This window comes from Talaromyces rugulosus, chromosome II, assembly GCF_013368755.1.
Source record: "Talaromyces rugulosus chromosome II, complete sequence".
In the NCBI taxonomy this organism is placed as follows: Eukaryota; Fungi; Ascomycota; class Eurotiomycetes; order Eurotiales; family Trichocomaceae; genus Talaromyces; species Talaromyces rugulosus.
Window position 1 is genome coordinate 6,686,200 of NC_049562.1, and position 21,449 is coordinate 6,707,648.

General features: G+C 47.7%; 7 protein-coding genes across 7 annotated transcripts; 3 read left to right on the forward strand and 4 right to left on the reverse strand.

Moving 5' to 3' along the window:
• Positions 1-105: 105 nt before the first annotated feature.
• Positions 106-384, forward strand: TRUGW13939_04806 (uncharacterized protein; the record flags this gene model as incomplete). The annotated part of the gene is made up of 1 exon (XM_035487973.1): positions 106-384. The coding sequence occupies one exon, from the start codon at positions 106-108 to the stop codon at positions 382-384; it is 279 nt and encodes a 92-aa protein (XP_035343866.1).
• Positions 385-5,522: 5,138 nt separating this feature from the next.
• On the reverse strand, positions 5,523-7,476 carry TRUGW13939_04807 (uncharacterized protein; the record flags this gene model as incomplete). The annotated part of the gene is made up of 3 exons (XM_035487974.1): positions 5,523-5,569; positions 5,632-5,760; positions 6,492-7,476. 3 exons carry the CDS (start codon positions 7,474-7,476, stop codon positions 5,523-5,525), a joined length of 1,161 nt encoding a protein of 386 aa, XP_035343867.1.
• Positions 7,477-7,932: 456 nt separating this feature from the next.
• On the reverse strand, positions 7,933-9,050 carry TRUGW13939_04808 (uncharacterized protein; the record flags this gene model as incomplete). Its single annotated transcript, XM_035487975.1, has 2 exons — positions 7,933-8,723; positions 8,774-9,050. The coding sequence occupies 2 exons, from the start codon at positions 9,048-9,050 to the stop codon at positions 7,933-7,935; spliced, it is 1,068 nt and encodes a 355-aa protein (XP_035343868.1).
• Positions 9,051-11,119: 2,069 nt separating this feature from the next.
• On the reverse strand, positions 11,120-13,171 carry TRUGW13939_04809 (uncharacterized protein; the record flags this gene model as incomplete). The annotated part of the gene is made up of 7 exons (XM_035487976.1): positions 11,120-11,304; positions 11,373-11,474; positions 11,545-11,828; positions 11,896-12,020; positions 12,081-12,418; positions 12,498-12,680; positions 12,766-13,171. The coding sequence occupies 7 exons, from the start codon at positions 13,169-13,171 to the stop codon at positions 11,120-11,122; spliced, it is 1,623 nt and encodes a 540-aa protein (XP_035343869.1).
• A 236-nt stretch (positions 13,172-13,407) lies between these two features.
• TRUGW13939_04810 (uncharacterized protein) lies at positions 13,408-14,315 on the forward strand (the record flags this gene model as incomplete). The annotated part of the gene is made up of 3 exons (XM_035487977.1): positions 13,408-13,463; positions 13,513-13,623; positions 13,673-14,315. 3 exons carry the CDS (start codon positions 13,408-13,410, stop codon positions 14,313-14,315), a joined length of 810 nt encoding a protein of 269 aa, XP_035343870.1.
• Positions 14,316-15,723: 1,408 nt separating this feature from the next.
• Positions 15,724-16,927, reverse strand: TRUGW13939_04811 (uncharacterized protein; the record flags this gene model as incomplete). The annotated part of the gene is made up of 3 exons (XM_035487978.1): positions 15,724-16,061; positions 16,128-16,192; positions 16,254-16,927. The coding sequence occupies 3 exons, from the start codon at positions 16,925-16,927 to the stop codon at positions 15,724-15,726; spliced, it is 1,077 nt and encodes a 358-aa protein (XP_035343871.1).
• Positions 16,928-17,956: 1,029 nt separating this feature from the next.
• TRUGW13939_04812 (uncharacterized protein) lies at positions 17,957-20,964 on the forward strand (the record flags this gene model as incomplete). Its single annotated transcript, XM_035487979.1, has 4 exons — positions 17,957-18,045; positions 18,134-18,758; positions 20,250-20,268; positions 20,336-20,964. The coding sequence occupies 4 exons, from the start codon at positions 17,957-17,959 to the stop codon at positions 20,962-20,964; spliced, it is 1,362 nt and encodes a 453-aa protein (XP_035343872.1).
• Between the last annotated feature and the right edge of the window lie 485 nt (positions 20,965-21,449).

Sequence of the window (21,449 nt, forward strand, 5' to 3'; positions counted from 1 at the left end):
AAAGCTTAAATTAACATTTAGGTTTGATCAAGAGCACGTATTATGTAAAATAATAAACCAGCCTTTCTCCGAAACCAGTGCCCCGCCCACCACGGATACCGCCGGATGCAGTACAATCAGAGTGCCCTGTTGCTGGACGAGAACCGGATCCTGTTAGAGCAGAATAATGAAAAGATCTGTCGACAATCCAGTAGATCAACAGTCGTCGGAAATGCGAAAGTGATGAGCTATGATGATATCATTAAAGCGCAAAGGAAGCACGATCTGAAGCCAGTGAAACCAGGTTCTATACATCAAAAGAGTTCGAAAACTGTAGACAGATTACTTTCTAAATCAGAGAAAAAAATGCAAAGCAGAATACACAAGATTTATAAAGCAATATAAGTAATTATTATTCTATTCTAGACCTCTAATATTGTCATTCTCTTGCATCTGTCTTTGTAAGCCTGGTCTTGCGAAATAAATAAATTTTAATTTTAATAGCCAGATAATCTAATTTTATATATAATTCCCAAGGTGCCTATCACTATTTACTATTAATATTATAATATAAGTAATATCTCAGTATTATTATTACTAATGAAACCGCTATAATTGTTTTATAGCTAGAGATATGCTGATAGCTAGGCTATTGACAGATATGCCTTGGATGGTAGGCTGGGTCAGGCATTATATTCCCATGAGGCTGAATCAACAGAACGGTTTAATTTTAATTAATTTAATAACTTAATTTTTTAAAAAGCTCTTATAAAGCTAAGTATAAATTTCACTATATAATTATTATGTGAGGCCGTGAGACCTTCGGGACGCACCAGATGCCGCACCTCGCTACACTAGCCTCACAGAGGGTTGCCAAGCCACTAATGAAGCGGCACATATAATCTGACCTTCGCCCAGGGGTTGCCGAAGGTCAGCAATCAGTTTGACTACCTAGCGAACCATAGCTTTACTATCGAATCCAACTCTTGCCTGCTCTCTATATAATATTTTCACATATTATTATTATTATTTAATCAAATTTAACATCTATACTAAGCCCTAGGCTATAACAGACAGCGTTTCATATAGGTTATATTACAGCTATTATAAAAATTAATAACTATAAAGTATTAAACCTAGAAATATCTAATTTAGTATTCTTATAATCAATATTATAGTATTATATCAATACTATAAAAGATATAAATCTTATTAATAATAATAAACCGACTATACATGTTAAAGGCTTTATTAAGAGGACTAGAAACAAATAGAAGATAACTCAAGGCTAAGTAGGAAATAGATTTAGAAGATTTATTAATTTATTTGTTATATTATTAATTCTTTTAATATGTTTCTTAACGACCAGCCTATATATGGCCTGAGACCTTTCTAGATCTTATTTACACTAGTAGTTTGTTGTTCGATCTTTATGTTATATTTTTCTATATACTTTTATGTTTTTTTGGAACCTAATTACAACTCAATTTGTAAAAGAGATCCAGTGTCGGTTTACTAAAGCAATCAAGATTCCGCGCACTAGCGCATCGGCCGCAGGCCGCGCGAGGCCTCATGTGATCTCGTCTGGAATGAGGGTATAAGAACGCGTCGGTGTCATATTCAGATAGTACACAGCAATATATACATTTTACCATAGTACTCGATGTACCCCCTGAAAAACACCACGTACGCGTACATTCGCTTGTAACCGTGCACGGCTTGACTTGCTTGATAAGTCAACCCACCGAAGTACTAATATAAGTAGAAGACAGTATTATAGTTGACTTTATCCAAGGACTACTAAAGTCTAGAGATCCAGTCACTAGAGTTATTTATATAGATGTAATAATTATTATAGATCAACTTACAAAATACATCTTAACTGTGATACATTAAATTTATAATAGTTATTAATATCAAATTAGATAATATACTCTGTTTTAATGTAGTGTGAGGATAGGTCCTCTTCTAGAAGCTGTGACGACGAGTCGATTCCTATCCTCTAAGAGTACTCTGCAACGAGAAAACCAAACATGAGAAGGGAAAGAGGAAGAGAAAGAACCTCCCCCGCTAGTTACATGAGAAATATTCCTTTGTGTGCGTCAGTCTATTCCCTTTATGGTTCCGCATGAGGTTATTCCCATCTCAGTACCGCTCTCGGTTCCCTTTCCCTGGTGGTGCCTCAGGCCGCCACTGCTGGTTCCCGAGGCCTGGGTCAGGACCGTCACACTACCCCCCCTTCTAGGCCATGCTTGCCCTCAAGCATGCTGTCATCTCCCCCGTCTGGCACGAATCTGTCCTCCTCCGCTGCCTTCAACCATTCCTGGAGGTGTTTCGGTGGTCCTGGCTTCTCTGGGTAGCAGTCATGGTACTCCTTCAACATGACAGGAGCGTTCTTGAAATTTCCGGCTGGGTACCACTCCATATCGATGTCATGACCTAACCATTTTATCCGGTAATAAAGCTTTTTCCAGCGTACCCGGGCGTCCAATACTTTTTCAACCACCCACTCATCCTGTCCATTCACCTCGATAGGCTCTGCCGGCTCTTCCAGCTGTCCTGGTAATGGTTCTGTGGTTGCCGCTCGCCTCAGTTTCTCCGGTGAGAATACAGGATGCACGTTGATCCCGTCCGGCAATTCCAGTTCGAAAGAGTTGCCAATTCGCTTCTTGATTCGGTATGGACCATTTGCCTGGATGTCCAGCTTCCTACTAGGCCGCCCCGTTTCCCAGTGCTTCGTGGTAACCATGACATGATCACCTACATCGAAGTTGAGTGGTCGGCGCTTCCTGTTGGCCGTCAACTGCTGTCGCTCCTGACTCTTCTGGAGGTTCGTCCTCGCCACTTCCCAGGCGCTATGCATTCGACCTAGCCATGACTTGGCATCCTCTTCGTTCAGGGTTAGTTTCCTTGGTGGTTCAGGTGACTTCCAATCGAATGAGGTGCGTGGCTGGTATCCCCTCTCGACCATGAATGGCGACAGTCCAATCGACTCTTGAGGTAGGGTTGCTGCTGCGTAATCCATCATCGGCAACCAGTCTGACCAGTCGTCCTGCGCGTGGTTCACAAATGCTCTCAGCTTCTGTGATAAGTACTGGTTGGCGATCTCTGTCTGTCCGTCGGTCTGAGGGTGGTGGGCAGTTGACAGCTTCAGCTTGATTCCAAGGCAGCGGCACACCTCCGACCAGAATTCTGACACGAATTGACCACCCCTGTCTGATACAATAGAGTCAGGGGGTCCTGTCCAGCGGAACACATTCTCCAACCACAACCGGGCCATTCCCTTGGCCGTGGTCTCTTTCTGACAAGGTATTGACACTGGTGCTTTGCTAAGTCGGTCCACAATCACGAATACTGTGTTGTATCCTTTGCGGTCCTGCGGGTAAGTCATGAAATCCATTGAGATATGTTGCCAAGGTCGATCTGGGATAGGCAACGGGTTCAGCAGTCCGGGAGGCAGGTCCCTCCAAGTATTCGTCCGCTTGCACACCATGCAGTTGTCCAGGTAACGGTTCACATCCTTACTCCATGACTCCCAATAATAGCGTTCTTTAACCAAGCTCCGAGTCTTTGTCCTTCCAGGATGGGCAGTAGATGGTTGGCGATGGATCTCATCCAACAAACGTGTGCGCAGGTCTCCTTCCTCAGGAACGTATAAGCGGCCTTTGAATAGTACCGTCTCGTTGATAATTTGCCAGTCCTCTCCCGAGTGCTCTACTCGTTCCTTTGCTTCAGCTGTGGCAGCATATTGCTTATTAGCCATTATGGCGCGAGGCACCAGATCGGTCCCAGCCATGACCACGTGGACTTCTGCTCCCAGGTTATCGGCCTGTGGATACTTTCCGCAGTTCAGCTCCTCAATGATTCTGCTATCTAAGACTTCTTCTGGGAGTAGAATCCTCTTCCGATGGTCCAGATTGCCTGCCTCATTACCATGTCGTCGGGTCAAGGTGTCCGCGAGTACGTTGGCCTTGCCCGGTCGATACTTTAGAGTGAAGTGAAACTCATGCAAGAATTCGCACCATCTCGCCTGTCGGGCGTTTAATGACTTTGTGGACATGAAGTATTCAAGAGCTCGGTGGTCGGATAGGATCTCAAACCGCTCCTCCCCTTGGAGCCCTATCAACTCGGGTCTCCATTCTTTCAGGGCCTTGATGATCGCGAGCATCTCCTTATCATGAATGTCGTAGTTCCTCTCAGCTGGCATCATTGTTGCCGAGTAGAACGCTACCGGATGCCACTTGTTATCCTCGCAACACTGCGACAAGACCGCTGCGACCACCCCATCAGAGGCATCTGTTTCTACCCGTGTCGATCGCTCTGGTTGGTAGTGGCATAACACTGGAGCCTCGGTTAACAACTTCTTTAGCTTCTCAAATGCCAGTTCGCAGTCGCTGTCCCAGACAAAGGGGACATCTACCCGAGTTAGGCGGTTCAGGGGTTTGGCTATCCGACTATATTCCCGTATAAACTTCCGGTAGAAGTTGCAGAACCCTAGAAACGATTGCACTCCTCGCACAGTTCCTGGGGCCATCCATTTCAGGATAGTATCGATCTTAGTCGGGTCAACCTTGATTCCTTCTGGCGTGACGATGAATCCTAGATACCGTGTGGTTTTGACATGGAATTCGCATTTATGGATTGCAGCCTGCAGCCCAGCTGCTCTCAGTCTTTCCAGCACGAATTTCACATGTGCCTGATGCTCAAGCTCATTCTCACTGTAAATCAGTAGGTCGTCGACGAACGCTACTAGAAACTTGTCAAGACAGTCCATAAAGATGTCATTCACCAGTCGCTGAAAAGTTGCTGGTCCATTTGTCAACCCAAAAGGCATCACCTTGTACTTGTATGTTCCATATCGACATCGGAAGGTTGTCAAGTCCTCTGACTCCGAGCTCATTCTGATGCGATGGAAACCTTGCCGTATGTCCAATTTGGTGAATATCTTTGCCTTGCTCAGCCGCTCAAAGACTTCTTCAATTAGCGGCAGTGGATATCGGTCTTTCTTGGTCAGAGCGTTCAGCTTCCGGTAATCCACGCAGAATCGAAGTCCTCCATCTGGCTTGGATGCCATGAGAATTGGCGATGCGAAGGGTGCGTTGCTAGGCACAATAAAACCTTTATTCAGATTGTCCAGGATATATTCTCGCGCAGCCTCAAGCTCTTTCAGGTTCATTCGGTATAAGGGGCTGTAACCTAGCTCTTGCTCGCTGGTTAGCTCAATCCGATGATCGTAGCCTTTATGATCTGGAAGCTTGTCTGATTCCCGTTTAGAGAATACATCCGCGTATTCCTGATACCTCTCGGGTAGTTTCTGCCTAATCTCAGCAAGCTCCTCAATTCCTAGGTGGTCTTCCTGTTTATCCTGTATGACCTTTTCGATTTCATGGAAGCTCGTCATGAAGGTGGTTGTATTCTTATCCTTCAAGCACCTCACGAATCCTGTGGCCCCAATAAGTGCTATCTGCACCTCAGGCTTCGGTTTCGCAGGCTTGGCTTGTTTCTGGCGGTGTACTGGATTTGCCTTTTCCTCGGAGAGGTCATTACGCGCGCTGCTCAACTGTTGGTTCATCTTTGCCAACGCCACGAGCTGTTCCTTTCGGTGGCTGGTCCAACGTGATCTGGGGATAGTATCCACAGGTGTAGTCTCACATAGTGCTTCACCAGTAGCCTCCTGTCTGATTTCTTCATTAAAGAGACCATCTCGTCGATCGGCATCCTTCTGATGCTCTGTGGAAACTTTCTTCGATCGGGAGAGGATTGCTTTGGGGATAAAGAGGTCTTGCTTGGACAACAGCTCATCCTTCAAGGAAACCTCTTCTGGCCAGAGTAACCGATGATGGCGACAGTCTATCAAGACACCGTGCTCTGCCATCCACATTCGTCCAAGGATGACATCATGTTTCCCTAGCTCTAATATCAGGAAAGGAAGATGCTGCTGTACTCGTCCTTGTATCTTCAAAGTCAGGCGTATTAGGTGTGTAATCGGTGCGGCTGTCTTGCCGTCATACCCTTTCACTGCACAGGGTTGTTCCAAGGGGATTACGTGAGTTTGGAAATGGCGTGCGAGCTTCTCGGCAAGAAAAATATCAAGGAAAGCGTAACCATTTGCTCCAGTGTCCATTAACGCTTTGGTGGCAATAGAAAGTCCATTCTTAGCTAATCGAATAGGTGAGACTAGACTATCCTGCTCTCTCCCCAATAACTGGGAAAGGTCCAAAGATGATAAATCAACACTCGCAATGCCTAGAGAGGAGTCTTTCCCTAGGCATGGTCGTTTTCCGACTGACTCTCCGGTGGGCTGACTTCCTCAAGATTCTTCAGCTCTGGTGCTTTCTTCTTCAGAGGGCAATCAAATGCTCTGTGCCCTGGCAACTTGCAGTTAAAGCACTTGTTCTCCTCCATCAGCTTCTTTCGTTCCAACCACGGTAGGCCTTCTGATCCATTCTTCGCTTTCGGAGTTGCTGGATTTGGGTAGCTCTCGCCAGGTCTAGGGTATGTATCGGTCTTACGTGGGCGTGCACGCTTCTCGCTGGTGTTGATCTGCTCGAGACGATTGGCAGTGGTGCTGCATTCCTTGACGAATTCCTGGTACGAGACGCGTGGGTCGTTACTCTCTTTGATCATTGCGCGCTGCAACTCAAAGGACAACTTGTAGAACAGGTCCTCTTTCCACTCGCTAGTGGCCAAGCCTGCATCCTGAGCAAGCAGTACGAATTGCGAGAGAAAAGGCTGGAACTTGGTGTCTCTCATCATGAGGCGTCGCAGTTCCATCTTGGCGTTGATGACCCTATTGGCGTCCTGGTACAGGGTACGAAGGTGGTCAAAGATGTCGTCCACATCATGATATCGATCAGGCGAGTCCTTTCTCATGCGAGCAAGCAGGTGATTCGCTGCTTCTCCTTTGCACATGCTCTTCACATAGGCCATGCGTGCCTGGGCAGTAGGATAGTGGTCAGCGTTGGCTTCGAGCTTCCCTTCGACATCGATAAGCCACGACTCAAACTTAGGGTCCTTCCCATCCACCAGCACCTGCCCATCTGGCAACTTGGTACTCTTGGTGTGCTTCCCTTCTGGAGCTGGAGTACCCCACCCAGTCCTGTCGGCTCTATCCTGAGCGGTGTCGCGCTCCTCAATGAGCTCCCTCATAGCAGCTGTCTGGTCACGGATGGTCTGCTTGAGGTTGGCGACTTCGACCATCAGGCTCTGCTGTTCTTTCTCGTTCTGGATCCTCAGATCCTCTGCTTGCTGTGCACTCTTGTCCTGCTGTTCGTACATCCGGTCGAACAACCTCTGGGGATCAGTGCGGCAAAGCGACAAAAATTCTTGTTCGTTCATCTGTGTAGGCGACAGATGTTCATCCAGCTCAAGGTCCTCCAGACCAAAGGTCAAACGACGTCCCGGTGCTTCGCTCGACTCGTTTGCCCCCATCGGGTCTGCCTGTGCCTCTTGCACTGGCCCTTGGCGATCCTCACCCATGCTTACTGGTCGTACCATCTTGGTCTTCCAGGCTCAGCGGTGATACAATAAAAGGATCAAGACGTAGCTTGAGCGATAGTCAGATTGCTGACACTGCTGTACAAGCTTTGCAGTCTTGAGTAAAAGATAAAGGAAGTGATGTTTGGTTTTATGTGACGACGAGTCGATTCCTATCCTCTAAGAGTACTCTGCAACGAGAAAACCAAACATGAGAAGGGAAAGAGGAAGAGAAAGAACCTCCCCCGCTAGTTACATGAGAAATATTCCTTTGTGTGCGTCAGTCTATTCCCTTTATGGTTCCGCATGAGGTTATTCCCATCTCAGTACCGCTCTCGGTTCCCTTTCCCTGGTGGTGCCTCAGGCCGCCACTGCTGGTTCCCGAGGCCTGGGTCAGGACCGTCACAGAAGCTTTTTGTAGCCGGTTTGAACTTTCCCATTTTAATATGCTTTATCGAAGTTTCAATATCATTTAGTCTACAGCGCCTGATCTAGGAAAGTGTGCACGTCGGCAAACGTCTGTTGCGCCGAGTTATGCATCATCAGGACGTGTCCCGTATTTTCTACAGCCACATACCCAAACTTGGTCACTGCAGGGAAGACTGCACGTGTGTTGTTCAATATCGTCTCGCACTCTGACAGGGGCGTCTGGCAGAAGAGTATATCATCGACACCAGTTGCTAGGTACAATGCACCAGTAAACCCAGTCGGTGACCGCGTAAAACCTAATGACCCCGTCTCACCGATGGTCCAGGTGTCTTGCCACAAATAGTCCCACAAGACAACCGCTCGGGAATAGTTGCCGGCGTAGAAAAGTTCCTTACGTTGAGACTCTTCCTTAGTGGTGATGTATCCGAGTGGCAGGCTTCCGTAGCGGAGGGGTTCTAAAAGAGAGGCCGACTCGAGGGTGGTATTCACAAAGGGTGAGAAGTCCACACTGGCGCTGAAGCCAGTGAGCACCAGTGCATTTATATCGGACGGGTATTTGTAGGCAAGGCCCATTGCAAGCCACCTGGCATACGAGTGAGAGACGAATGCGATAGTGTCAAAGGTGCGTCCAAGCGCATTAGATTTGTCGTTGCGGAGAGTGTTGATAAGCTGATGTTCCAACTCAATATCGAGGGTGCCCTGAACGATATTGACGGGGTCAGGATGCTGCTGATTGCTGCCATGGCCCAGCCTGTCTATGGCGAGGGTCAAGTAGCCCTGGCCGGCTGCGTATGATTGCCAGTTGTACTCTGAGCCCAACCGAGACCAGACCAAACTGACTTGTTATAGGTGAGACCGTGCACCAGGATTTCGAGAACGTCAGTCTTACTCGAAGAGATGCTGGGGCGGCAGTACGTGCCGTCAATCCTGTAGGTCCCACTTACGGCGCTGCTTCCTTTCACCGCGGCGCCTGTACCATTTCCGAGGCCGTCATAGAAAAAGTCAAGGACCGCGGTCTCATTGCTCTCACTCGGCGGTGAGAGGAAGATGGCATTGTCTGCGGTGGCCGTGACCTGGAACGACACAGAGGAGCAGACAGGAACGCTTAGCGAGGCGTGGACTAGTGGGACCAGCCAGGTAAGGGACATCAACTTGAATCTCAGCATGGTCGAGAGTGTTTTGCCAAGTATCAGGAATAGTTTCAAATAATTTAGATGACAGCTCGACGATAACAATCAAATCGGAACAGATTTTCCCTACTTTTTGTACTTCCCGCAGCTTGTTGAATTAACGCGGTCGGCCCGGGTACTTATAGCTGTCCCCCAATAGTGTGTGAAACTACTATAGTACCCTGTCTCGGGCTGTGTTTGATGGCCGCTAGTTTAGAATGATTGCGCATACGAGCTCTAGCTAATAGGTAAACATTCATCATCTCGCACCATGCTAGGCCAACACGTGGCTTCGTAAAAGGATTTTTCCTTCCTTCGATAGGTTAGACACTGACATGGCTACGTGCTAATAGGTGCTAGGATATGTACTATTGGCACTAACTTCCTTTTGGTGACAAACTAGAATGTTCAGCAATCCATGCTAAATAACATTGTTTTCTCCGAGTAGTTAGTTCCTATCCAAGTCAGCGCAGAAAGCTGTACTTATCTCAAGTTAAATCCTGAAAGCCTCAATAAATCCCGAAAATCCTCACTGGATCCTCCTTACGTATAGTTTTTATTATTGTAATGCAACTTGTATTAATTTCAATTCAATAAACAGGATTTTGGATCAAGTGACGTCGTATAGGACCTATGGGAAGTTTGATTGTTTGATCGGGTGGTTAAACTGCCCAATTCCTAAGCAAAGCCATGAATGTATCTGAATCCTACCCCCCACCTCTGGTATAGTCAGCCTGCGACCTACAGTTTGAACCTTACCCGTATAGCTCGCCATTTCCAAGATTCCTGAACACCGGAGTAAAACACCGCCTGAACTTTAACTCAATTTCGAACTAATGAACATGTAGGCCAGATTTAACTTGGAAATGTATAGTCAGAACTAACTTAGCGCCGGGGTCTCGCTTTGGCTAGGAGCTGTGCGATCGTAGGACACAAAAAGGTTTATGATGATTTCGTAGTGGCAATGTTGTTATCGAGTCCATACAACAGTAAAGAACACCTAAAACAAATCTCTATGGGACGGTATAATCAAAGGGTGGTGATCTAGCGACACCCCGACAGAACTTATAGTTCTGATTGGGCAATATCCTTCCAAGTTTTACCATATTTAGTAACAGGATCTAGGGTTAGGGTTAAAGATAACACTTATTAATTAAAGCCTTAGGGGCTGCCAGACTATATTTCAGTCAATTAAGATGCACAGCTCAGAAAAGGAGCGCACCTTGCTTGCCTGTTACTCACTCTCATCACCTAGCCACAACGCTAACTGGCACCACAGTCACGCCGCTTGCTTCTCCTGGTCTGATTCTGGTTGGTCTTGTCGTCCCAATTATCACGAATTTCATTATCCTTATTCTTGTGTCTCTGAGTACTGAATTTACTGGGGTATACAGAGCGACTGCCACATATGTGTACACATGTACATAGTCCAGAACTCAAAGACCATGACAGTTTTATTCTTTATCATTCTGCCTCACAAAGATAGATGTAACCCTCCCTCTAGTTGAGGCCTAGGTGTGATGGGTGCCATTCACTAACTACCTGATGATGCAGCTAGAACACCCTAATGTAACGAACACAAGGAAGTATCGCTCGGGTATTTAGCGTCTGGAGACGCCCCGAGTTTCCTACGCGTTATGGGCGGCTTGGGGCAAGGTTTGGGAGCTCCCAAGTCTTGAATTAATAAGTGTAAAGCGTTATCTTTAACCCTAACCCTAGGTCCTGTTACTAAATATGGTGAAACTTGTAGGAAATTCCCCAATCAGAACTATAAGTTCCGTGGGGGTGTCGTTCCAACGACACCCTGGTGTCGCTAGATCACTACCCTAATTAAATCCAACTTTAGTCATGAAAACTCGGACTGTCCTCTGAAGCCTCAATCAAGGATGGTCTGAGCTTGACTACAACGGGCCAGAACATATTTTACAGCAGCTTCAACTTCTTGTATGATGCAAGTTTCCGTATGTCACGAGCGTGGCAGTCATCGATGAACTGACAGGCCCACAGCTCAAAAAAATGAAAACGAAGAAATCAAAACAAATAACTATTACTCCACTTTTCACTATCTAGCGGCTTTCCAGTACCACATGAAAGGGGCCTAGGGTTGTAGTGAAGTAGTCAGTCGCGTGCGTGAACAACTTATCCTCCTTCTGGCTGTGTACTGGCTCGAGATCAAATTTGGAAATCATTAATGCGGCGGCGACGCGGATCTCGCATAAACTCAGATTCTTACCCAAGCAGGACCGCCTCCCTAAAATGGGCCGATCTGGTTAGAGCTATTTTCACGAAATAGGAATCATATAATGACCGTTGTCTTACCTATCGTCCACGGCACTAAAGCGCTCTTGTTCAAAATCAGCTCCGGACGGGTGGTGAAGCGCTCCGGAATCCACTCATCGGGCTCTAGGAAGCAGGCCTCATCTGGATTACTTTCATTAGTACGACATACAATCCTCACTACCCTCTCAAACCGGGTGCACAACCAACTAACCTCTAAAAAGGCTGTACTGCGGCGTATAGATCGTCGTTCCTTCCGGGATAAAGGTACCGCGCACGGTCATACCGCCCTTAGGCGGGTTGCGGAGACCTGCCGAGGGCACAGCTGGGTTTAGACGCAGTGTCTCGTAGATGCAGGCATTGAAGTGCTTCAGATGTTGTAGCGCGTGATAGTCTCGGATGTCGACGGACTGAAGTTCCTCGCGCACACGAGCGAGCGGAGCTGGCTCATGGATGAGGTAAAAGAGAAGGCAAGGGAGGACTTGGCGGACGGGGTCGCTGGCGCGTGTGTGGTCAGAATGCGATCTGCAGCACTTGGAAGCTGAGCAATGGACGAAAAACTTACCTGCCGGCCGCAACGACAAGCACAAAATCACCCAATACCCAGTTCCAATTCTTCTTGATGCCGCCGTTCTTCATGGCATCACCGAGGACGAGGCCGATAATGTTCGACCGCTCACCTTTATTCTCCTGTGAAATCGACACCGCAATTAGTCTTTGACACGTATACGATATGTGGTTTGAACGCACCTGGATATTTCTTTCAAGCTCCTCGTTCGCCCAGCTCATAAACTGTCGGTAGTACTTTATACGCTCGACGAAGGGGATACCCATCAGAAGGTGCTTGATCCACGGGGCGTAGTTCAGGCTGCCCAGCTTCTTGTGTGCGATGTGCCAAAGCCAGAGAATCGGGTGTTCACCATCGCTAAGGTTCTTGAAGTCGATGGTGAGGCCCAGCATACCCATCAAGTCGAAGCTGTAGTATTCGAACCACGCCGAAAGGTCGACCTGTGTGCCCTGTCGCTTGCGCAGTTGCTCGACCAATAAGTCGGCGTAGTGATAAACAAGCGGCAGATTCTGGTCAAGTGCTGTGCGCGATGATATTAGTGGGGAAATGCTCTTCCTCCAGCCGCGGGGAGTCTTGATTCCGATAGTTGAAGTAGATACCTTTGATGCTAAATGCCTGTTCCCACAACTTTCGACGGTAGCCATGGGCGACTGGATCCCGTGTAGTGTCGAGAGATACCATAGGGTGGAGGATATCGTAGTAAGCCGATCGTTCACATTTCGACTCGGGCCCGTGGACCTGATAATAGGCGTCCCAGCCGAAGAGCGTCACTTCATTCGGGCCTTGTAGCACGGTATGTTAGCCGTATGTCCCAGGGCTTGAAAGCTAGGTTCCACCATGATTGCAGCGCGGGGCGAGTATAATTACCAGTTCGAACAATATCATCATACTGCGCTCGAAGTTGATGCAACATCTTGCAGTTTTGCTTGGTAGGATCTGTATTGCCCCACACATGCACCAACTTCGAGACACGCATGGCCGGAGGACCAGGCGCATTGCGTAGAGGGGAGAGGAAGACACGATAGATAATAATGCTAGTAAACAATGCCACCACGTACGCCGTGTCGAGTACAAGACTTTCGCAGACCGCATCGGTCATTGACAAGTCTTGGAGCTGGTATAGTAGGCATGGCAAGAGGACGGCAGCCAGAATATGCACACGCGCAATATTAGCTGCCTGGAGATCGCGCTCTCCGTGAACGAAGTAGCCCCAATGCGCGAGCAGCCCAGCGGCGACAGCCGTGCTGACCTTTGCAGGGAAAGAGAGGAACATCTGAGGAGGCCGAGTTGAGGATAAATGAGTATTTGCAAAAGTCTTCACATTCCTGAAAGTCTCTCCTCGCAGGGATGGCCTACTTTGAAGTGGAGAGTTCGAGAATGCAGTGAGGGGAAGCCAGGCAGAGGGGTCGAGCAAGCAATCCCGGTTTGGATCACATATATCTATGGGTTAACATCCGTCCCCTTCTCTCCGAACAAAAGTTTTCAGCTCCCTAAGATCAACCTGCAATGATGGCTTCGACAACGCCCGACTATGTCTTTACGCGGGACTACCTCGACAATAACCGGTTCGTGGCCCCCTGATGAGAAATCTTGCCGAGCTAACCTGAACTTTAGCATGAACCTCCAACACTATCAATGGATTGCGCTGTTTGGTTATCTCCTGCATCCGGTCATCCCGACTGACAGAGCCAACCTGCGCATCGCTGACGTTGGTACCGGCACGGCGTAAGATATCCCACTCCCTGCCATACAAGTAAGCTAAGTGACATTACAGGGTATGGCTAACGGAACTTGCATCTTGCTTGCCGGATACAGTCAAGTTCGAAGGCCTTGACGTCTCCATGGCGGCGGCCCCGCCTGCACAGTGGTTGCCCGCTAACGTGATTCTGCGCCACTGGGACATCAAAGAGCCCGTTCCGAGCGAGCTTTTGGGGGCCTACGATGTGGTGCACGTTCGTAACCTGGCATTTGTATTGCGTGGCAGTGAGGTGCCCGCCGTGCTAGAGCGCCTGGTGTCGCTGCTCCGACCCGGCGGTGCGCTGCAGTGGGGAGAGCCGGACGTATCTTCTTTCCGCATTGAGACAGTCACCGCGCTGAGATCGCTTTTGACGCTCTCGCAGCCTCAAGATGACCGACTGCGCCCAACGTGGGTGCCGCAGCTGCCCAAATTGTACCGCGCTGCGGGCTTAGCCGCAGTCGAGGAGGACGTACGCGACGCCCCGTCACATTTAGCGCTGGCAATGCATGAATGCAACCTGCCAATTCACGAACTGGTCGCGCGAAAAAGCAAGAACAAGGCCGTGATTGAAGCTGTACAAGACCTAATGCCTCAGGTCAAGGCCGAGACGCGCCAGGGCGCCTGCTGGGCGTTTACACGTTGGATAGTTGTGGGGTGGAAGAACAGTGAGGACAAGTAACAGGGGCAAGGTTGCAGCGCAGAAGGGGTCACTTTTCTTGCTGTAATATCTGATACCAATACATATCAAAGAATTAGTGTGAAGTGGATATACAGGCGGTGAAATCAATCTAGTGCACTCATCGAGGATCTTAGAGGGGCGCGCCGGCACGGTTACCGAGTATCTTCTCTACTATTCTGCATTCAAGGCACGGACGATCTGCGTAACTTACTTTACATACGCTTAGGCCGACGATCGTCGCAGCCCCACGCAACCGCCCCGCCTCTCCATTTTACCGTATCTGTCAAATCGAATTGTGGACTGCGGTAATATTTCCTAACCCTAACCCTAACCCTAATGAACTAGTACCGTCCCTCACTGCGCCGTGCACGTCCCACCTAGTGGCACGATTTTTAAGCGTTGACAATATATACAAATTGAAGCTCTACAACAACATACAACAATCAAATATATTAAAAATTATGGTGTAGCAGTGAATCAAACATAAGGAATTCAGTAAGGAAATTTTTAGTTAGCGAACACGTACGGGGAGCCGGATCGGGCGGCCTCGGCGGTTTGTGGGAATAACTTCCTCGACAACTTCCTCATGAGGCGTAGGAGCTGTCTCAGTAGGCAATTGCTGTGATTTTGGGTGCGTTCGCTTCGTACGAGGCTTCGAAGTAGCTAGATTGTCTTTTTGAAGCTGTAAATCTGCTGCCTTAGCAAGCTTTTCGTCGGCTTTAAGGCGCTCTTTTTCTATAGCCTCTTATTGTTGCTGTTCTTGCTGTTTTTGGCGAATTTGAGCCCTTTTAATCTTTTCAAGCTCTCTGGCTTCCTTTAAAAGCCTTTTTTAAAGCTTTTTATTATCTTTACGCGCTTGCTCCTGCGCGGCTTCCTCGCTGTTAGTTCCGATCCCGTGCAGGCAGAGAATTCTAAATTTATGGTCTTGATTTTTCTGTATCGTCATTTTCAGTCCTTTGCCTTGAAAACACGGTGCAACCAGGGAGCTGTGCAGAGTGAGACACGATTGCGTCGGATAGTATGAAGTAGATAGAGGTAGTAAAATTAGACAAACTATGATATAGCACCCGTGTTAATTATATACCCAGCGGTGCAGGGTAGATAATCACTCGGAAAGGTACCGCCGATAATAGAATTTGGACTTCTACTTTTAGACCTCAGAAACATTTAAGCTACTTCGTACGCTTATGCTAAGATGTATTTATAGACAATCGTTTTAGGGCTCTGGTAACCAATATTTAAAGCACTTAACGGGTAACATACGCCAATTTTCTGCTTAGAGAAGCTTTTATCACACTAAAATTACAGGAACAAATATGGAAAGTCTTCGTCTTCTGTTACAGCGATCAATATCAATATGCGACGGGAATACACCGTTTAGGTGAAAATGAATGCAAGAAATGCTTATCTAGGAGGAGACCTGAAATGCCCTTTTCACGTGGATTCGATCCATCGCCTTAAGGCTGTGAGAGTCCCCGTCTTCCTCGTCGATGTTGTGATAGGCTGAATATGACAATCCCACCTCGCTCTCAGTGTCATTGAAGCGGTCCCTGATCATGCCTTTGGCGCTTCCAATGGTGATGATGCCGTTTGGGTTACCCACCTTATAGCCAGCACTCCTTGCTGTGGTGCTCCGACCACCGTTCGTTTTGATTCGTACAAAGCTGTAAATTACTGGAGCACAGGCACATATAGTGGACAGATTCATTTCGACATTAGTCCATATGCCGGCGGTAGTGAGGGTATCTATAATAGGATCAGTCGATCCTGTTCAAAGTAATGATAAAGCACGGCCGGGGTAGGGGAACTTACAGGTTAAATCGGCGATATCGACCACCAACAAGTAGACGATACGAAGGATACTCGTGATAATTGTACTAGACTCTAATGTGAGTGCCATAGGACATATAATTGAGCTGGCTCCAAGGCCACACTTACAACGCTCCCAGCATGAAGACAAAAGAGACCAGCACCTTCCGGCGCAGGGACATATTGAGCTTCCACACCTTAAACTGCGCAATGCCCAGAATCAGCATGTCCAAGACAATGTTTACAACGGCCATCGAGGTCCAAAAGGCGCGGTCGTTAATGGATGTGTACGGCATGCCAACGTTCCACTGTGCTTGGACGGGTTGGTCGGAGAGGATGAGGCCCAAAGTGGCGGCCAGGCAATTTCCGACGATCAAAACAAGGATGATGCGCATGAAAATCCTGAAATGATCATCAATAGAGAAAATGCGATGATAGAAGAATACGATCGAAGCCTTAGACCCCGCGACGCTGAAGTTGTAGAGCACGTCGGTTGCTAGCGCAAGCTTGAGATAATTATCCAGCTGGGCGACTGTATAGGTGGTGATGTGATATCCCGCGCCCGCAATTGATGGTATGGAGATTAATATCGTGCCAATCAGGACACCGACAGCATAGACGAGGGCCGCGAGAGCAGTCCAGTCATCGAGTGCGTAGTCACGATTGCGACTGCGATGGGCGAATCGCAGCGCGACACAGACGGCGGCCACGAAGGTGAGCACACAGGCGACGATATCGTACTTTGTAAAGCCAGGACTCACCGCATTAGGATGCAAAACGGGTGTCTCACTGGAAGTTGACATGATGGCTAGGTCGAGTGTTGAGGATGAGGCGGATTGAATAGAGATGGAATAATCGTCTCAACCGCCTTAAAAGAGAGACAGGAAGTGCAGAAGTGATGGAGGGGGGTTTAGGCCCTTTTCTCTAAGCTGACCACACCAAGTCAAGGGCAGGGAACATGGCCGCTGCATTTAATGCATCAGTTTCGCGGATTCTCGAACCTAGCCCCAACCGTAAAGGTAAAAACAGGTCATTGTTGCGCACGGTATTGTCCCGCCATCGAAAGGTCACATCGTCAGGGAATACCTTATGCAAGTTACAGAAGGTGCATGAATGACGGCTCGAGAATCGTGCTGGGGTGACAACTAACTCTAGCATATCGTCGATAATGAGCCAGGCTCTCCCTGTCCTGCACATAAGTGGGTTATCAATCAGCGGAAATAGACACCAAACCACACCTCAATTTTTAGCCGATCGCGCATCGACGATAGTCGACGTACTCCGACACTACTAAGATGTATCGGTGTATCGTAACATGTATTTCATTGAAAGTCATTCGCTAGGTATTGTTGTCAATGACTAACTGTATTTAATCATTGTTCTGGTTAAGTTCCAATTGATTCACTGATCAAATCTGTAATACTTGAGGATGTTCGGTTCAGCAGAAAAATCAGTTTACGTTCTGGAATGAACATACAAGGATAACTAAGAGTAAAAGTTGTGATCGGTAGTCGATCAATATACGTATAGAAGTGATTAATGGAAAAGTACCGGCACATGCATCAATGGTTACATGTGAAGCTCAAAAACAAAGAAAGATAATATGCTCCGAAACAGTTAGGGGCAGCATACCCATGGATGTTACCCCACTCTGAGTCTCTGACATTTTCGACCTCCCCTCTCTGGCGGGACCTTGTTGTGACATAAAGAAGCCTTGGCCCAGCTCAGTCCGCATCGTCATCTCCTATTTCAAGTCTTGAGCAATCTCAACTTCACCAATTCTAACAGGTACACCATGAAGCCTACTCTTTTCATCGTCCACGGCGGCTAGCATGTTCCCGAAAGCTACGAGAGGCTCATCTCAGCGCTTAGGGCTGACGGCTATGAAGTCCATTGCCCACGACTGCCAACCGCCAACCAGGTCAGCCAACCTGCCCCCTCCCCGCCAACTCTCTACCTCTTTGTACAGCCCAGCAGTTATTTTATTTGGCTAACACCGCCTCCTAGAGCCGACCGCCCAATGCTGATCTTTACACCGACTCGGATTTCGTGCGCTCCTACGTCTCGAGTCTTCTGGAGGCTGGGCGCGAGGTGGTTGCGATCTTGCACTCATACGGCGGGCAAGTAGGCAGTGATGCGCTTATTGGCCTTGGAAAAGCAACCCGAGAGAAAGAGGGTCTCTCGGGGGGAGTCACACACCTAATCTACACGGCTGCGTTCGCAGTGGCTGAGGGCGTAGGTATGATGGACAAAGTTCGCGAATTCGGCCATATGAACCTGGTGCCGATAGCATTTGATTTTGCTGAGGACGACACTTGCCTGAACAATGACCCGCGCAACCTGCTGGTCGGTCCCAGTGACCTTGCCGAGGAAGAGGTGGACAAGTGCCTGGTGACGCTTGTCCGCTGGAATGGCAAGGCGATGTACTTGCCTATCCGCCACGCCGCTTGGCGTGACATTCCTGTTGCCTACATCCACTGCACCACCGATATGACAGTGCCGTTAGACTACCAGAGGAGCTTTGTTGCAGACATGGAGAAGGCTGGCCGGCCTGTGCGCACATTTGAGCTCGCCACGGGACACTCCCCTAATCTGACAGCCACCGCTGGCGTGGTCGACGCCATTAACCAGGTTGTAAATAGCTAGATGGGATGCATTGGGATTCCTATGTGGTGGCCTTAAATCGTGCCCTGAATTGATGATAGGATGAGGGTCATACATTACTGCTTTTTTCAAGAATTGTCTCTATCTCGAATGATCTCGAATGTGTCATGGATCTGGGCGTCGAATGGCCCTCTTTCCTCCGTTGATCTCTGCAGGTGCTTATATTCTACCACTTCCCACATTAGTTATGGTTGTGGCATAAGCAATCAAATCTTTAACAGTATCTGGTCAATCTACATTGTCAGAGTAGATTATCATACGAGATTCACTGTAAGGCTTGGCATTCATAGTAGCTCTCTATGTACCATCCCCTCACCGCCAAGTGCACGTCCCACCTAGTTGCACTTTTTACATCAAAAACACGAAAACTGTCCAGGATTTGAAAGCGCGTCAAATCCTTCAATATGGCACCAATTGATCTCGCACTTTAAGAATTACGCTCCTTGAAACCAGGAGAAAAGGTCAATGTTACAAAAACCGTAGAAAAGTATGGCGTTAACCGCTCAACGCTATCGAGACGTTTCAATGGCGTTACGCGCTCAAAACAAAAGAAGCATTCCAAAGAGTTGATATATCGATTTTCAACAGGCATTGATAATGACAGGCAGAAGGCAAAGTCAGCATTCAAATATGCATATTCGGAATCAGGTTGGACCAATAATGAGCTCGGTTTGGAGTGGTTACAATCTATATTTGACCGGGAGACCAAATCTAAAGCAAGCCGAGGATGGAGGCTTCTTATCCTTGATAGGCACAATTCCCATATCAATATGAAATTTCTTGATTATTATTATCAAAATCGAATCTTATTAGCCCAATTTTCACCTCATACGACGCATACTTTACAGCCTCTTGATGTTTCTTTATTTAGGCCTCTATCTCACTTTTATAGTGAGAAACTTAATCAATTCTTACACCAAACCCAAGGATTCACCCATCTCCGGAAACGTGATTTTTTCAGCTCATTTAGATGGCCTGGACCAAGGCTTTTACTAATTTAAATATTAAATTAGGTTCCAAATCTACTAGATTGAGCCCCTTTGATCCCGATATTATTATACATAAATTTATCAAGAAATCGAATAGCAGGCCAGTCTCTAGCAAATCTATGGCTTCAACTTTTAATGCAGAGGATTGGTGACAAATAGGACAGACAATGAATGAGATTATTAACAATACTTACACCAAAAAGACACAAAAAATCCACAACACCATATACACACTTTCAACAGAGAATACTCTTCTTAAAACACGTTGTGAGGGCATTGAGAGAGCTCTTGTACACATACAAAAGCACCAAACAAGAAGAAACCATTATTACTTAATATACCTGCAGATAGCCAGGGTGGCGCTATTTTTTGGAGCCTAAAGAAGATTCAGAACGCTCGGGATCAATTACCATTCCAAATTCCATTTTTTTACCGACTGGGCTTTCACGCTGATAGCCGTGTCGCGGCGCAGGTTTTCGAGGCACAAACCGGTAGGTATCTTCTTGTTATTTCTTGGAATACGAGGTTATTAACCGGACTGACTTCCGTCCCTGTTAGCCTCCCTCCGATACCATCTAGGGGATAATTACGAATTCGACTTCGTCGATGGTGCGTACCTGTGGCCCGCGGCACCTGGCATTGAGGAAGTGTTCGGCACCCAGCAGGCTTGCTATTCTTACTTTGACGGCACTGCAGGTAGCGCACTTGCTGCGGTGGATGACCTAGCCGCTTATGTTGCTGAGAATGGTCCATTCGACGCCGTGCTCGGCTTCTCGATGGGCTCTGCTTTAGCAGCTACTCTACTGTTGCAGCCTCGTGACGGCAATGGCAAGAAACTAGCACCAACACACGATGCGGCGCGTAATCTAATCTACAGCGCCATCTTCGTGTGCGGGACTCTGCCTGTTGACTGCGCGGAGCTTCGGCGTGGCACGATGACCTGGATGGACGCTGCACGGGCTCACCAGAAGTGTTGGCCGGTAAGAGTTCCGACCGTGAACGCTTGGAGCGAGCAAGATACAGGGTATCCTGGCGAGAGTCAGCAGCTGATGCGCATGTGTGTGGAGGAGAGTCGAGTTGAACTACGACACAGTGCCGGTCATGGCGTCCCATCCAAGACGGACGAGGTGGCGGCATTAGCGTCGTCAGTCCAGCAGATGTTATCTACTGTGCGCGCGAGAGTCTAGCATAATTACTGTATTTCCGGGGGCCAAGTCGTCACATATTTTTCGATGTGTCTTTTCAATAACTAAATACGTTGGTTTACAAGTTTTCGGACACTTCAGAGATTGGACTACTGCACCGCCCGTGAATGTCGCTGTGTCTCGAATTCGCTGTTGCAGACTTTAGCACTAGGACTGCATTAGTGGTAACGTAAATGATCCAAAAATACTCTGTATCGGATAGTATAAAGATATTAGTATATGCAGAACCGTCAAAATGGGGCCAATGAGTGAGACTCTGTGAGCATGTACGCATTGTTAATGAAAGAGCCCGTGTAGTAAAGGAGAGTGTTGATATTAGGAGAAGGACTACTATCTAATTCTTTAGTCTTTTATATAGCTTGTTATTTCAGCCTTGATGGTTTCCTTCCGCGCCATAATCTACCTTACCGTAATCTGTCTGTTTTGCAACTCCTCCACCCTTAGGCGTGCAAGTCATTGATATTCAC